The following is a 16,954-nucleotide window of genomic DNA, read 5'->3' on the forward strand; positions in this document are numbered from 1 at the left end:
CTACTGCTGCTGCTGCTGCTGCTGCTGCTGCTGCTACTGCTGCTGCTGCTGCTACTACTGCACTACTGCTGCTGCTTGCTGCTGCTGCTGCTGCTGCTGCTGCTGCTGCTACTGCTGCTGCTGCTGCTACTGCTGTGCTGCTGCCGCTGCTGCTGCTGCTGCTGCTGCTGCTGCTGCTGCTGCTGCTACTGCTGCTGCTGCTGCTGCTACTGCTGCTGCTGCTGCTACTACTGCTGCTGCTGCTGTGCTGCTGCTGCTGCTGCTGCTGCTGCTGCTGCTGCTGCCACTGCTGCTGCTGCTGCTGCTGCTGCTGCTGCTGCTGCGCTGCTGCTGCTGCTGCTGCTGCTGCTGCTGCTGCTGCTCTGCTGCTGCTGCTGCTGCTGCCACCGCTGCTGCTGCTGCTGCCTTGCTGCTGCTGCTGCTGCTGCTGCTGCTGCTGCTGCTGCTGCTGCTGCTGCTGCTGCTGCTGCTGCTGCTGCTGCTGCTGCTGCTGCTGCTGCTGACTGCTGCTGCTGCTGCTGCTGCTGCTGCTGCCCACGCTGCTGCTGCTGCTGCTCTGCTGCTGCTGCTGCTGCTGCTGCTGCTGCTGCTGCCGCTGCTGCTGCTGCTTGTGCTGCTGTGCTGCTGCCGCTGCTGCTGTGCTGCTGCTGCTACTGCTACTGCTGCTGCTGCTGCTGCTGCTGCTGCTGCTGCTGCTCGCTGCTGCTGCTGCTGCTGCTGCTGCTGCCTGCTGCTGCTGCTGCTGCTGCTGCACTGCTGCTGCTGCTGCTGCTGCCGCTGCTGCTGCTGCTGCTGGCTGCTGCTTTGCTGCTGCTGCTGCTGCTGCTGCTGCTGCTGCTGCTGCTGCTGCTGCTGCTGCTACTGCTGTACTGCTGCTGCTGCTGCTGCTACTGCTGCTGCTGCTGCTGCTGCTGCTGCTGCTGCTGCTGCTGCTGCCCGCTTGCTGCTGCTGCTGCTGCTGCTGCTGCTGCTGCTGCTGCTGCTGCTGCTGCTGCTGCCTGCTGCTGCTGCTGCTGCTGCTGCTGCTGCTGCTGCTGCTGCTGCTGCTGCTGCTGCTGCTGCTGCTGCTCTGCTGCTGCTGCTACTGACTGCTGCTGCTGCTGCTGCTGCTGCCTGCTGCTGCTGCTGCTGCTGCTGCTGCTGCTACTGCTGCTGCTGCTGCTGCTACTGCTGCTGCCACTACTGCTGCTGCTGCTGCTGCTGCTACTGCTGCTACTGCTACTGCTGCTGCTGCTGCTGCTACTGCTGCTGCTGCTACTGCTACTACTGCTGCTACTGCTGCTACTACTGCTGCTACTGCTACTGCTACTGCTACTACTACTGCTACTACTGCTATTATTACTATTATTACTACTACTACTGCTATGATTTATTATTATTATTATTATTATTATTATTATTATTATTATAATATCTAACAAAGGACAGACGGAGAAAGACACTCTGTAGGAGATTCTCTCAGCCTCTCTGATTATCAGGGACAAGACTCCTGAATCTGGCTTCACATGGAGTTGCTATGGTTACAGGAGATGGATCTAGTCTGTCCCAAAGGTAGAGGGGGGAAACCTTAACCGTGAGATGAGCTCTCTGTATGGGATATTATCAGCCACCTGGTGGTCAGGATCAACCAACCAGCCATAGATTAACGTCTCCTATTGGATCAGGAAATCAACGTCTCCTACGTCTCCTATTGGATCGGACTATTGGAAGGAAATCAACGCTCCTATTGGATCAGGAAATCAACGTCTCCTATTGGATCAGGAAATCAACGTCTCCTATTGGATCAGGAAATCAACGTCTCCTATTGGATCAGGAAATCAACGTCTCCTATTGGATCGGAAATCAACGTCTCCTATTGGATCAGGGAAATCAACGTCTCCTATTGGATCAGGAAATCAACGTCTCCTATTGGATCAGGAAATCAACGTCTCCTATTGGATCAGGAAATCAACGTCTCCTATTGGATCAGGAAATCAACGTCTCCTATTGGATCAGGAAATCAACGTCTCCTATTGGATCAGGAAATCAACGTCTCCTATTGGATCAGGAAATCAACGTCTCCTATTGGATCAGGAAATCAACGTCTCCTATTGGATCAGGAAATCAACGTCTCCTATTGGATCAGGAAATCAACGTCTCCTATTGGATCAGGAAATCAACGTCTCCTATTGGATCAGGAAATCAACGTGTCAATAGTTATGGTTTCATTGTGCGACATACTTCTGTTTTTGTTACGTGTGTCAAAGCTCATATCAATGTCAGTCTATAGAGCAGATTGAAGGGTGGCTTTGAGACCATTGGGTTCACCCTCTTTCACCTTGCTTTGAGACCATTGGGTTCACCTTGCTTTGAGACCATTGGGTTCACCTTCTTTCACCTTGCTTTGAGACCATTGGGTTCACCTTGCTTTGAGACCATTGGTTTCACCTTCTTTCACCTTGCTTTGAGACCATTTGGTTCACCTTCTTTCACCTTGCTTTGAGACCATTGGGTTCACCTTGCTTTGAGACCATTGGTTTCACCTTCTTTCACCTTGCTTTGAGACCATTGGTTTCACCTTCTTTCACCTTGCTTTGAGACCATTGGTTTCACCTTCTTTCACCTTGCTTTGAGACCATTGGGTTCACCTTGCTTTGAGACCATTGGGTTCACCTTCTTTCACCTTGCTTTGAGACCATTGGGTTCACCTTCTTTCACCTTGCTTTGAGACCATTGGGTTCACCTTGCTTTGAGACCATTGGGTTCACCTTCTTTCACCTTGCTTTGAGACCATTGGGTTATTCTTCACCTTGCTTTGAGACCATTGGGTTACCTTCTTTCACCTTGCTTTGGACCATTAGGTTCACCTTGCTTGACTACTACTATACCTACTATTCACCTTGCTTACTATTACTACTATTCACTTACTATTACTATTAGCTGACAGTATTACTGCTGACTACTACTACTATTACTAATATAATAATAATAATAATAATAATAATAATAATATCTAATAAAGGACAGTCAGAGAAAGGGACTGTAGGAATCTGCGACACGAGAGCTTCTCTCAGCCTCTCTGATTTATCAGGGACAAGACTCCTGTACATGTGAGACTGTAGGTGTGTGAAGCAGGTATGATAGATGGATATTTCTATACCGCGGGTCACATAGTATCCAGGGGACTGAATCTATGAAGGTAGACATCATACAGGACATTATGATGTAAAGAAAATGGGAGATGTAAAATGGCTGCCTTTCTCTCTCTTTCAGCCAGTGCTGTCATCTCTGTGGTGTTCCTTAATGTCTGACTTCCTCTCTTTCAGCCAGTGCTGTCATCTCTGTGGTGTTCCTTAATGTCTGACTTCCTCTCTCTTTCAGCCAGTGCTGTCATCTCTGTGGTGTTCCTTAATGTCTGACTTCCTCTCTCTTTCAGCCAGTGCTGTCATCTCTGTGGTGTTCCTTAATGTCTGCATTCCTCTCTCTTTCAGCCAGTGCTGTCATCTCTGTGGTGTTCCTTAATGTCTGCATTCCTCTCTCTTTCAGCCAGTGCTGTCATCTCTGTGGTGTTCCTTAATGTCTGACTTCCTCTCTCTTTCAGCCAGTGCTGTCATCTCTGTGGTGTTCCTTAATGTCTGACTTCCTCTCTCTTTCAGCCAGTGCTGTCATCTCTGTGGTGTTCCTTAATGTCTGACTTCCTCTCTCTTTCAGCCAGTGCTGTCATCTGTCCTTAATGTCTGACTTCCTCTCTTTCAGCCAGTGCTGTCATCTCTGGTCCTTAATGTCTGCTACTTCTTTTTCAGCCAGTGCTGTCATCTCTGTGGTGTTCCTTAATGTCTGACTTCTCTCTCTTTCAGCCAGTGCTGTCATCTCTGTGGTGTTCCTTAATGTCTGACTTCTCTCTCTTTCAGCCAGTGCTGTCATCTCTGTGGTGTTCCTTAATGTCTGAATTCTCTCTCTTTCAGCCAGTGCTGTCATCTCTGTGGTGTTCCTTAATGTCTGACTTCCTCTCTCTTTCAGCCAGTGCTGTCATCTCTGTGGTGTTCCTTAATGTCTGACTTCCTCTCTCTTTCAGCCAGTGCTGTCATCTCTGTGGTGTTCCTTAATGTCTGACTTCCTCTCTCTTTCAGCCAGTGCTGTCATCTCTGTGGTGTTCCTTAATGTCTGACTTCCTCTCTCTTTCAGCCAGTGCTGTCATCTCTGTGGTGTTCCTTAATGTCTGACTTCCTCTCTCTTTCAGCCAGTGCTGTCATCTCCCTTAATGTCTGCCTTCCTCTCTTTCAGCCAGTGCTGTCATCTCTGTGGTGTTCCTTAATGTCTGTCTTCCTCTCTCTTTCAGCCAGTGCTGTCATCTCCCTTAATGTCTGACTTCCTCTCTCTTTCAGCCAGTGCTGTCATCTCTGTGGTGTTCCTTAATGTCTGACTTCCTCTCTTTCAGCCAGTGCTGTCATCTCTGTGGTGTTCCTTAATGTCTGACTTCCTCTCTCTTTCAGCCAGTGCTGTCATCTCTGTGGTGTTCCTTAATGTCTGACTTCCTCTCTCTTTCAGCCAGTGCTGTCATCTCTGTGGTGTTCCTTAATGTCTGACTTCCTCTCTTTCAGCCAGTGCTGGGTCATCTCTCTTTCAGCCAGTGCTGTCATCTCTGTGGTGTTCCTTAATGTCTGACTTCCTCTCTCTTTCAGCCAGTGCTGTCATCTCTGTGGTGTTCCTTAATGTCTGACTTCCTCTCTCTTTCAGCCAGTGCTGTCATCTCTGTGGTGTTCCTTAATGTCTGCCTTCCTCTCTCTTTCAGCCAGTGCTGTCATCTCTGTGGTGTTCCTTAATGTCTGACTTCTCTCTCTTTCAGCCAGTGCTGTCATCTCTGTGGTGTTTTCTCTTCAGCAGTGCTGTCCTTAATGTCTGCCTTCCTCTCTCTTTCAGCCAGTGCTGTCATCTCTGTGGTGTTCCTTAATGTCTGACTTCCTCTCTCTTTCAGCCAGTGCTGTCATCTCTGTGGTGTTCCTTAATGTCTGACTTCCTCTCTCTTTCAGCCAGTGCTGTCATCTCTGTGGTGTTCCTTAATGTCTGACTTCTCTCTCTTTCAGCCAGTGCTGTCATCTCTGTGGTGTTCCTTAATGTCTGACTTCCTCTCTTTCAGCCAGTGCTGTCATCTCTGTGGTGTTCCTTAATGTCTGACTTCCTCTCTCTTTCAGCCAGTGCTGTCATCTCTGTGGTGTTCCTTAATGTCTGACTTCCTCTCTCTTTCAGCCAGTGCTGTCATCTCTGTGGTGTTCCTTAATGTCTGACTTCCTCTCTCTTTCAGCCAGTGCTGTCATCTCTGTGGTGTTCCTTAATGTCTGCCTTCCTCTCTCTTTCAGCCAGTGCTGTCATCTCTGTGGTGTTCCTTAATGTCTGACTTCCTCTCTTTCAGCCAGTGCTGTCATCTCTGTGGTGTTCCTTAATGTCTGACTTCTCTCTCTTTCAGCCAGTGCTGTCATCTCTGTGGTGTTCCTTAATGTCTGCCTTCCTCTCTCTTTCAGCCAGTGCTGTCATCTCTGTGGTGTTCCTTAATGTCTGCCTTCCTCTCTCTTTCAGCCAGTGCTGTCATCTCTGTGGCGTTCCTTAAAGAGACGCTACGAGCTTCTGATATTATTGGTAAGTTTGTACACACACACACACACACCACACACACACACATAGCCCTAATCAAACCCCTCAGGACATAAAGGATAAAGATGAGTGTTCTGATTTAGGTACGAGTTCCCACGTTACAAAACATTATGTCTTGGAGAGAGGAGCTGGCTAGGTACGAGTTCCCACGTTACAAAACATTATGTCTGGGAGGAGAGAGGAGCTGGCTAGGTACGAGTTCCCACGTTACAAAACATTATGTCTGGTTGATGTCTAGGAGGAGAGAGGAGCTGGCTAGGTACGAGTTCCCACGTTACAAAACATTATGTCTTGGAGAGAGGAGCTGGCTAGGTACGAGTTCCCATGTTACAAAACATTATGTCTGGTTGATGTCTGGGAGGAGAGAGAGGAGCTGGCTAGGTATGAGTTCCCACGTTACGTCTGGGAGGAGAGAGGAGCTGGCTAGGTACGAGTTCCCACGTTACAAAACATTATGTCTGGGAGGAGAGAGGAGCTGGCTAGGTACGAGTTCCCACGTTACAAAACATTATGTCTAGGAGGAGAGGAGCTGGCTAGGTACGAGTTCCCACGTTACAAAACATTATGTCTGGTTGATGTCTAGGAGGAGAGAGAGGAGCTGGCTAGGTACGAGTTCCCATGTTACAAAACATTATGTCTTGGAGAGAGGAGCTGGCTAGGTACGAGTTCCCACGTTACAAAACATTATGTCTGGTTGATGTCTAGGAAGAGAGAGAGGAGCTGGCTAGGTACGAGTTCCCACGTTACAAAACATTATGTCTGGTCTAGGAGGAGAGAGAGGAGCTGGCTTTTGACTTGTGTAAATATTATTAGTGTAGTTAGTCAGAGATGGAAATGAAACATTAACTCTGAAGCTCAGTACTGATTAAACAGATCAGTTACTCTGTTGTCATATGATACTAGGGTGAATGGGATCGTTCAATACTCCTGTGAATCTCTTCCTGACCTACAGGTGGCGCACTAGCAGTGATGGGGACCTATCTCCTGGTGACCTTTGCCCCCCACGCCTCCACTCACATCACCGCCCACCTGGTCCAAAGATACGCCGTCAGCTGGCAGTTCCTGATTTACCTGGTATGTACACCTGGTATGTACTCTAACCCACACCTGGTATGTACTTCTGGTATGTACACCTGGTATGTACTCTAACCCACACCTGGTATGTACACCTGGTATGCACTCTATCCCACACCTGGTATGTACTCTAGCCCACACCTGGTATGTACACCTGGTATGTACTCTAAACCCCACCTGGTATGTACACCTGGTATGTACTCTAGCCCACACCTGGTATGTACTCTAACCCACACCTGGTATGTACACCTGGTATGTACTCTAGCCCACACCTGGTATGTACACCTGGTATGTACTCTAACCCCACACCTGGTATTTACCCTTCAAACCACAGCCACGATGGCAGTATACTGTATATCTACTCTTCAAACGGCTGCTACAACTACAATATATATGTACCTACAGTACCAGTCACACGTTTTTCTTTATTTTACTATTTTCTACATCAAAACTATGAAATAACACATATGGAATCATGTAGTAACCAAAAAAGTGTTAAATAAATGAAAATACATAGCCACCCTTTGCTTTGCACACTCTTGACATTCTCTCAACCAGCTTCTAATGGAATGCTTTTCCAACAATCTTGAAGGAGTTCCCACATATGCTGAGCACTTGTTGGCTGATTTTTTTCCCCCCTTCACTCTGCGGTGCAAACCATCCCAATTGGGTTGAGGTCGGGTGATTGTGGAGGCCAAGTCATCTGATGCAGCACTTTATCACTCTCCTTCTTGGCCCTTACACAGCCTGGAAGTGTGTTGGGTCATTGTCCTGTTGAAAAACAAATGATAGTCCCACTAAGCGCAAACCAGATGGGATGGCGTATCACTGCAGAATGCTGTGGTAGACATGCTGGTTAAGTGTGCCTTGAATTCTAAATAAATCACTGACAGTGTCAACAGCAAAGCACCCCCAAACCATCACACCTCCTCCTCCATGCTTCACGGTGGGAACCATACATGCAGAGATCATCCATTCACCTACTCTGCCTCTCACAAAGACACAGCGGTTAGAACCAAAAATCTCAAATTTGGACTCATCAGACCAAAGGACAGATTTCCACCGGTCTAATGTCCATTGCTCGTGTTTCTTGGCCCAAGCAAGTCTCTTCTTCTTATTAGTGGTTTCTCTGCAGCAATTCGACCATGAAGGCCTGATTCACACAGTCTCCTCTGAACAGTTGCTGTTGAGATGTGTCTCTGTAACTTGAACTCTGTGAAGCATTTATTTGGGCTGTGATCTGATGTGCAGTTAACTCTAATGAACTTATCCTCTGCAGCAGAGGTAACTCTGGGTCTTCCTTTCCTGTGGCGATCCTCATGAGAGCCAGTTTCATCATAGTGCTTGATGGTTTTTGCGACTGCACTTGAAGAAACTTTCAATGTTCTTGAAATGTTCCGTATTGACTGACCTTCATGTCTTAAAGCAATGATGGACTGTCATTTCTCTTTGCTTATTTGAGCTGTTCTTGCCATAATATGGACTTGGTCGTTTACCAAATAGCGCTATCTTCTGTATACCACCCCTACCTTGTCACAACACAACTGATTGGCTCAAACGCAATAAGAAGGAAAGAAATTCCACAAATTAACATTTTAACAAGGCACACCTGTTAATTGAAATGCATTCCAGGTGACTACCTCATTAAGCTGGTTGAGAGAATGAGTGTGCAAAGCATGAATAATTTTGAAGAATCTCAAATATATTTTGATTTGTTTTTGGTTACTACATGATTCCATATGTGTTATTTCATAGTTTCAATGTCTTCACTATTATTCTACAATGTAGAAAACAGTACAAATAAAGAAAAACCCTGGAATGAGTACAGTCGGTGTGTCCAAATTTGACTGGTACTGTATATGTCCTCTTCTCTCTCCCCCTACTAAAACCACATATTATAAATGGACTCTTCTCTCCCCCCCCTACTAAAACCACATATTATAAATGGACTCTTCTCTCCCCCCCTACTAAAACCACATATTATAAATGGACTCTTCTCCCCCCCCCTACTAAAACCACATATTATAAATGGACTCTTCTCCCCCCCTACTAAAACCACATATTATAAATGGACTCTTCTCCCCCCCTACTAAAACCACATATTATAAATGGACTCTTCTCTCCCCCCCTACTAAAACCACATATTATAAATGGACTCTTCTCTCCCCCCTACTAAAACCACATATTATAAATGGACTCTTCTCTCCCCCCTACTAAAACCACATATTATAAATGGACTCTTCTCTCCCCCTACTAAAACCACATATTATAAATGGACTCTTCTCTCCCCCCCTACTAAAACCACATATTATAAATGGACTCTTCTCTCTCCCCCCTACTAAAACCACATATTATAAATGGACTCTTCTCTCCCCCCCTACTAAAACCACATATTATAAATGGACTCTTCTCTCTCCCCCCTACTAAAACCACATATTATAAATGGACTCTTCTCTCCCCCCCTACTAAAACCACATATTATAAATGGACTCTTCTCTCCCCCCTACTAAAACCACATATTATAAATGGACTCTTCTCTCTCCCCCCTACTAAAACCACATATTATAAATGGACTCTTCTCTCCCCCCCTACTAAAACCACATATTATAAATGGACTCTTCTCTCCCCCCCTACTAAAACCACATATTATAAATGGACTCTTCTCTCCCCCCCTACTAAAACCACATATTATAAATGGACTCTTCTCTTCCCCCTACTAAAACCACATATTATAAATGGACTCTTCTCTCCCCCTACTAAAACCACATATTATAAATGGACTCTTCTCTCCCCCCTACTAAAACCACATATTATAAATGGACTCTTCTCTCCCCCCCCTACTAAAACCACATATTATAAATGGACTCTTCTCTCCCCCCTACTAAAACCACATATTATAAATGGACTCGTCTCTCCCCCCTACTAAAACCACCACCACCTATGCCGATCAGCTGGTAGCCCAGGACAGCCAGCAGCCAGACAGCGGCCAGCAGAGTTAAGGCCTGGCTGGCTGGCTGGCTACACCCATTCTCCTCTCTGTCAGTCATCACATCCTGCTCCAGAATCTCTTATTTACTGAGCGAGGCCTCTGAATGTACTTAGACTGGAACAGGAGGGAGAAGAAGGGGAATGAGGGAGGGAGGGAGAGAGAGAATGAGGGAGGGAGAAGAAGGGGAATGAGGGAGGGAGGGAGAAGAAGGGGAATGAGGGAGGAGGGGAAGGGGAATGAGGGAGGGAGAAGGGGAATGAGGGAGGGAGAAGAAGGGGAAACAGGGAGAGGAGGAGGGGAATGAGGGAGGGAGAAGAAGGGGAATGAGGGAGGGAGGGAGAAGGGGAATGAGGGAGGGGGGAGAAGGGGAATGAGGGAGAGGGAGAAGAGGAGGGAGAAGGGGAATGAGGGAGGAAGAAGAAGGGGAATGAGGGAGGGAGGGAGAAGAAGGGGAATGAGGGAGGGAGGGAGAAGGGGAATGAGGGAGGGAGGAGAAGGGGAATGAGGGAGGGAGAAGAAGGGGAATGAGGGAGGGAGAAGAAGGGGAGAGAGGGAGGGAGAAGAAGGGGAATGAGGGAGGGAGGGAGAAGGGGAATGAGGGGAGGGAGGAGAAGGGGAATGAGGGAGAGAGAGAGAGAGGAGGGAAGGTGAATGAGGGAGGGAGAGAGAGAGGAGGGAAGGTGAATGAGGGAGGGAGAGAGAGAGGAGGGAAGGTGAATGAGGGAGAGAGAGAGAGAGGAGGGAAGGTGAATGAGGGAGGGAGAGAGAGAGAGGAGGGAAGGTGAATGAGGGAGGGAGGGAGAGAGAGAGGAGGGAAGGTGAGAGAGAGAGAAACGTGATGAGTCAACAGACTACAGCCATGGAATGGGAGACATTTTAACATGCTAGAGTTGTCCTGTTGCGGACAGTCCTGACGGATGATGTTTATAGCTGAGTCTCCACTCGTATATATAGAGTACTATTGAAAACACATACAGGAGGCTGGAGTACTAGTGAACTCTCAAGGATGACTGTTTTGGTTCATTCTCAGTAAAAGAGGGGTAACAAATTATTTAATTGCGCTTTTCTCTACAAGAGTAATTTGTTTCAATTAAAGCCATGTGCTCGCTGCTGTTACTATGGTCAGAGGACTGTGCTGCTGGCTGAGGACTGTGCTGCTGGCTGAGGACTGTGTTACTGGGATCAGATATCTGTGCTGCTGGCTGAGGACTCTGTTACTGGGATCAGATATCTGTGCTGCTGGCTGAGGACTCTGTTACTGGGATCAGATATCTGTGCTGCTGGCTGAGGACTGTGTTACTGGGATCAGATATCTGTGCTGCTGGCTGAGGACTCTGTTACTGGGATCAGATATCCGTGCTGCTGGCTGAGGACTGTGCTGCTGGCTGAGGACTGTGCTGCTGGCTGAGGACTCTGTTACTGGGATCAGATATCCGTGCTGCTGGCTGAGGACTCTGTTACTGGGATCAGATATCCGTGCTGCTGGCTGAGGACTGTGTTACTGGGATCAGATATCTGTCCTAGAGAACGTGTGTTTGGCTGAGCTCTCTACTGGAACAGATGGGGTAGATGTCAGTGTTGTAAATGAATGGCTGAGCTCTCTACTGGAACAGATGGGGTAGATGTCAGTGTTGTAAATGAATGGCTGAGCTCTACTGGAACAGATGGGGTAGACGTCAGTGTTGTAAATGAATGGCTGAGCTCTCTACTGGAACAGATGGGGTAGACGTCAGTGTTGTAAATGAATGGCTGAGCTCTACTGGAACAGATGGGGTAGACGTCAGTGTTGTAAATGAATGGCTGAGCTCTCTACTGGAACAGATGGGGTAGATGTCAGTGTTGTAAATGAATGGCTGAGCTCTCTACTGGAACAGATGGGGTAGACATCAGTGTTGTAAATGAATGGCTGAGCTCTCTACTGGAACAGATGGGGTAGACATCAGTGTTGTAAATGAATGGCTGATCTCTCTACTGGACCAGATGGGGTAGACATCAGTGTTGTAAATGAATGGCTGAGCTCTCTACTGGAACAGATGGGGTAGACATCAGTTTTGTAAATTAATGGCTGAGCTCTCTACTGGAACAGATGGGGTAGATGTCAGTGTTGTAAATGAATGGCTGAGCTCTCTACTGGAACAGATGGGGTAGACGTCAGTGTTGTAAATGAATGGCTGAGCTCTCTACTGGAACAGATGGGGTAGACGTCAGTGTTGTAAATGAATGGCTGAGCTCTCTACTGGAACAGATGGGGTAGACGTCAGTGTTGTAAATGAATGGCTGAGCTCTCTACTGGAACAGATGGGGTAGACGTCAGTGTTGTAAATGAATGGCTGAGCTCTCTACTGGAACAGATGGGGTAGACGTCAGTGTTGTAAATGAATGGCTGAGCTCTCTACTGGAACAGATGGGGTAGACGTCAGTGTTGTAAATGAATGGCTGATCTCTCTACTGGAACAGATGGGGTAGACGTCAGTGTTGTAAATGAATGGCTGAGCTCTCTACTGGAACAGATGGGGTAGACGTCAGTGTTGTAAATGAATGGCTGAGCTCTCTACTGGAACAGATGGGGTAGACGTCAGTGTTGTAAATGAATGGCTGAGCTCTACTGGAACAGATGGGGTAGACGTCAGTGTTGTAAATGAATGGCTGAGCTCTCTACTGGAACAGATGGGGTAGACGTCAGTGTTGTAAATGAATGGCTGAGCTCTCTACTGGACCAGATGGGGTAGACGTCAGTGTTGTAAATGAATGGCTGAGCTCTCTACTGGAACAGATGGGGTAGACGTCAGTGTTGTAAATGAATGGCTGAGCTCTACTGGAACAGATGGGGTAGACGTCAGTGTTGTAAATGAATGGCTGAGCTCTCTACTGGAACAGATGGGGTAGACGTCAGTGTTGTAAATGAATGGCTGAGCTCTCTACTGGAACAGATGGGGTAGACGTCAGTGTTGTAAATGAATGGCTGAGCTCTCTACTGGAACAGATGGGGTAGACGTCAGTGTTGTAAATGAATGGCTGAGCTCTCTACTGGAACAGATGGGGTAGACGTCAGTGTTGTAAATGAATGGCTGAGCTCTCTACTGGAACAGATGGGGTAGACGTCAGTGTTGTAAATGAATGGCTGAGCTCTCTACTGGAACAGATGGGGTAGACGTCAGTGTTGTAAATGAATGGCTGAGCTCTCTACTGGACCAGATGGGGTAGACGTCAGTGTTGTAAATGAATGGCTGAGCTCTCTACTGGAACAGATGGGGTAGACGTCAGTGTTGTAAATGAATGGCTGAGCTCTCTACTGGAACAGATGGGGTAGACGTCAGTGTTGTAAATGAATGGCTGAGGTCTGGAGAGAGGGGTTATCACTGTGAAGCTTTGAGATGGACTGTTTATGGAAACCCGTTCAGTATTATTGATGTTGACTGTTTTTATCATCTCTCTCCCCCCTCTTCTCCCTACCTCTTCTCCCCCTCCCTCCCTCCCTTCCTTATCCCTCCCTCTCTCTCTCTCTCCCTCCCTCTCCCTCTCCACCCCCCTCCCTCCCTCTCTTCTCCTCCCCCACCCCTCTCTTCTCCCCCTCTCTCCTCTTTCCCTCCTCTTTTTCCCCCCCTCCCTCCCTCCAGTTTCTAGAGGTCATATTGTTTTCCATCCTGCTCTATTTGTACAAGAGGAGGAATATCAAGCATATAACCATAGTGATGCTGCTGGTGGCTCTGCTGGGTAAGAACTCCGACAGACTCTATGGGGGAATCAGGGGTGGGTATCAAGCATGTAACCATAGTGATGCTGCTGGGTAAGAACTCCGACAGACTCTATGGGGGAATCAGGGGTGGGTATCAAGCATGTAACCATAGTGATGCTGCTGGGTAAGAACTCCGTCAGACTCTATGGGGGAATCAAGATTGTAACCATAGTGATGCTGCTGGGTAAGAACTCTGTCAGACTCTATGGGGGAATCAAGCATGTAACCATAGTGATGCTGCTGGGTAAGAACTCCGACAGACTCTATGGGGGAATCAAGCATGTAACCATAGTGATGCTGCTGGGTAAGAACTCCGTCAGACTCTATGGGGTGGGTTTGCTTTGAACGTTTTTTTTGGGGGGGTTATCATGTTCAGAATGGGATGCATTACTCCAGGAAGTAGTTAGTAAAGTTATCCCTGTTTGTTGTTTTAGCCTCCCTGACGGTGATCTCAGTCAAAGCTGTCTCTGGGATGATCGCTGAGTCCATAAAGGGACAACTCCAGCTCACCTACCCCATCTTCTACGTCATGCTGGTGGTTATGGTGGCCTCCTGTGCCTTCCAGATAAAGTAAGTCCAACGTTTTTCCACTTCCCCTGATGTTTTAAAATCTGATCTCATTTCTACTCTTACGATAAGCACCATGGGATCTTTAATGACCTCAGAGAGTCCAAGGACACCCCGTTTAACGTCCCATCCGAAAGACGGCACCCTACACAGGGCAATGTCCCCAATCACTGCCCTGGGGCGTTGGGATATTTTTCTTTTAGGCCAGAGGAAAGAGTGCCTCCTACTGGGTCTCCAACACCACTTCCAGCAGCATCTGGTCTCCCATCCAGGGACTGACTGATTATGATGGATGAATCCACTGTGTGATGGATGAATCCACTGTGTGATGGATGACTCCACTGTGTGATGGATGAATCCACTGTGTGATGGATGAATCCACTGTGTGATGGATGAATCCACTGTGTGATGGATGAATCCACTGTGTGATGGATGAATCCACTGTGTGATGGATGAATCCACTGTGTGATGGATGAATCCACTGTGTGATGGATGAATCCACTGTGTGATGGATGAATCCACCGTGTGATGGATGAATCCACCGTGTGATGGATGAATCCACCGTGTGATGGATGAATCCACCGTGTGATGGATGAATCCACCGTGTGATGGATGAATCCACTGTGTGATGTGTGATGGATGAATCCACTGTGTGATGGATGAATCCACTGTGTGATGGATGAATCCACCGTGTGATGGATGAATCCACCGTGTGATGGATGAATCCACCGTGTGATGGATGAATCCACTGTGTGATGGATGAATCCACTGTGTGATGGATGAATCCACTGTGTGATGGATGAATCCACTGTGTGATGGATGAATCCACTGTGTGATGGATGAATCCACCGTGTGATGGATGAATCCACCGTGTGATGGATGAATCCACCGTGTGATGGATGAATCCACCGTGTGATGGATGAATCCACCGTGTGATGGATGAATCCACCGTGTGATGGATGAATCCACCGTGTGATGGATGAATCCACTGTGTGATGGATGAATCCACCGTGTGATGGATGAATCCACTGTGTGGGTGGTAATATCGTGGCCCTCAAGAGGCCTCTCTCTTCAATCTGTCCTTCCACTGTTCTCAGGTTCCTTAATCAAGCCATGAAGATGTTTGATGCCACAGAGGTCGTCCCCATTAACTTTGTGTTCTTCACTGCCAGTGCCATCACCGCAGGTACGCTAGTTAACCACAACTCTGAGCAGCACTGTCACCAGGAGTTAAATATTCTATATGGATTATATATCTCATCGTTTTCATCGTCCATTTACAGCTAATTGGCCAGTGTTACCTAGTGTTAATCTATTATTTACAGCTAATTGGCTGGTGTTACCTAGTGTTAATCTATTATTTACAGCTAATTGGCTGGTGTTACCTAGTGTTAATCTATTATTCACAGCTAATTGGCCGGTGTTACCTAGTGTTAATCTATTATTCACAGCTAATTGGCCAGTGTTACCTAGTGTTAATCTATTATTCACAGCTAATTGGCCGGTGTTACCTAGTGTTAATCTATTATTCACAGCTAATTGGCCGGTGTTACCTAGTGTTAATCTATTATTCACAGCTAATTGGCCGGTGTTACCTAGTGTTAATCTATTATTCACAGCTAATTGGCCGGTGTTAATCTATTATTCACAGCTAATTGGCCAGTGTTAATCTATTATTCACAGCTAATTGGCCGGTGTTACCTAGTGTTAATCTATTATTCACAGCTAATTGGCCGGTGTTAATCTATTATTCACAGCTAATTGGCCAGTGTTAATCTATTATTCACAGCTAATTGGCCAGTGTTAATCTATTATTCACAGCTAATTGGCCGGTGTTACCTAGTGTTAATCTATTATTCACAGCTAATTGGCCGGTGTTAATCTATTATTCACAGCTAATTGGCCAGTGTTAATCTATTATTCACAGCTAATTGGCCAGTGTTAATCTATTATTCACAGCTAATTGGCCAGTGTTAATCTATTATTCACAGCTAATTGGCCAGTGTTAATCTATTATTCACAGCTAATTGGCCAGTGTTAATCTATTATTCACAGCTAATTGGCCGTAGTGTTAATCTATTATTCACAGCTAATTGGCCAGTGTTAATCTATTATTCACAGCTAATTGGCCGGTGTTACCTAGTGTTAATCTATTATTCACAGCTAATTGGCCAGTGTTAATCTATTATTCACAGCTAATTGGCCAGTGTTAATCTATTATTCACAGCTAATTGGCCAGTGTTAATCTATTATTCACAGCTAATTGGCCAGTGTTAATCTATTATTCACAGCTAATTGGCCAGTGTTAATCTATTATTCACAGCTAATTGGCCGGTGTTAATCTATTATTCACAGCTAATTGGCCAGTGTTAATCTATTATTCACAGCTAATTGGCCGGTGTTACCAGTGTTAATCTATTATTCACAGCTAATTGGCCAGTGTTAATCTATTATTCACAGCTAATTGGCCAGTGTTAATCTATTATTCACAGCTAATTGGCCAGTGTTAATCTATTATTCACAGCTAATTGGCCAGTGTTAATCTATTATTCACAGCTAATTGGCGGCCAGTGTTAATCTATTATTCACAGCTAATTGGCCGGTGTTAATCTATTATTCACAGCTAATTGGCCAGTGTTAATCTATTATTCACAGCTAATTGGCCAGTGTTAATCTATTATTCACAGCTAATTGGCCAGTGTTAATCTATTATTCACAGCTAATTGGCCGGTGTTACCTAGTGTTAATCTATTATTCACAGCTAATTGGCCGGTGTTAATCTATTATTCACAGCTAATTGGCCAGTGTTAATCTATTATTCACAGCTAATTGGCCAGTGTTAATCTATTATTCACAGCTAATTGGCCAGTGTTAATCTATTATTCACAGCTAATTGGCCGGTGTTAATCTATTATTCACAGCTAATTGGCCGGTGTTAATCTATTATTCACAGCTAATTG

General features: G+C 46.4%; 1 protein-coding gene across 2 annotated transcripts in view; it reads left to right on the plus strand.

The window, feature by feature from the left end:
* Positions 1-16,954, plus strand: part of LOC106561142 (NIPA-like protein 2) — a 75,448-nt gene that overhangs the window by 49,363 nt on the left and 9,131 nt on the right. For both annotated transcript variants that reach the window (XM_045712547.1, XM_045712548.1), the window contains 5 exons: positions 5,554-5,613; positions 6,581-6,702; positions 13,309-13,405; positions 13,862-13,997; positions 15,092-15,180. In XM_045712547.1, coding sequence (XP_045568503.1) covers positions 5,554-5,613; positions 6,581-6,702; positions 13,309-13,405; positions 13,862-13,997; positions 15,092-15,180 — 504 coding nt within the window. The remainder of the gene's footprint in view (positions 1-5,553; positions 5,614-6,580; positions 6,703-13,308; positions 13,406-13,861; positions 13,998-15,091; positions 15,181-16,954) is intronic.

This window comes from Salmo salar, unplaced genomic scaffold, assembly GCF_905237065.1.
Source record: "Salmo salar unplaced genomic scaffold, Ssal_v3.1, whole genome shotgun sequence".
Taxonomy (NCBI): domain Eukaryota; kingdom Metazoa; phylum Chordata; class Actinopteri; order Salmoniformes; family Salmonidae; genus Salmo; species Salmo salar.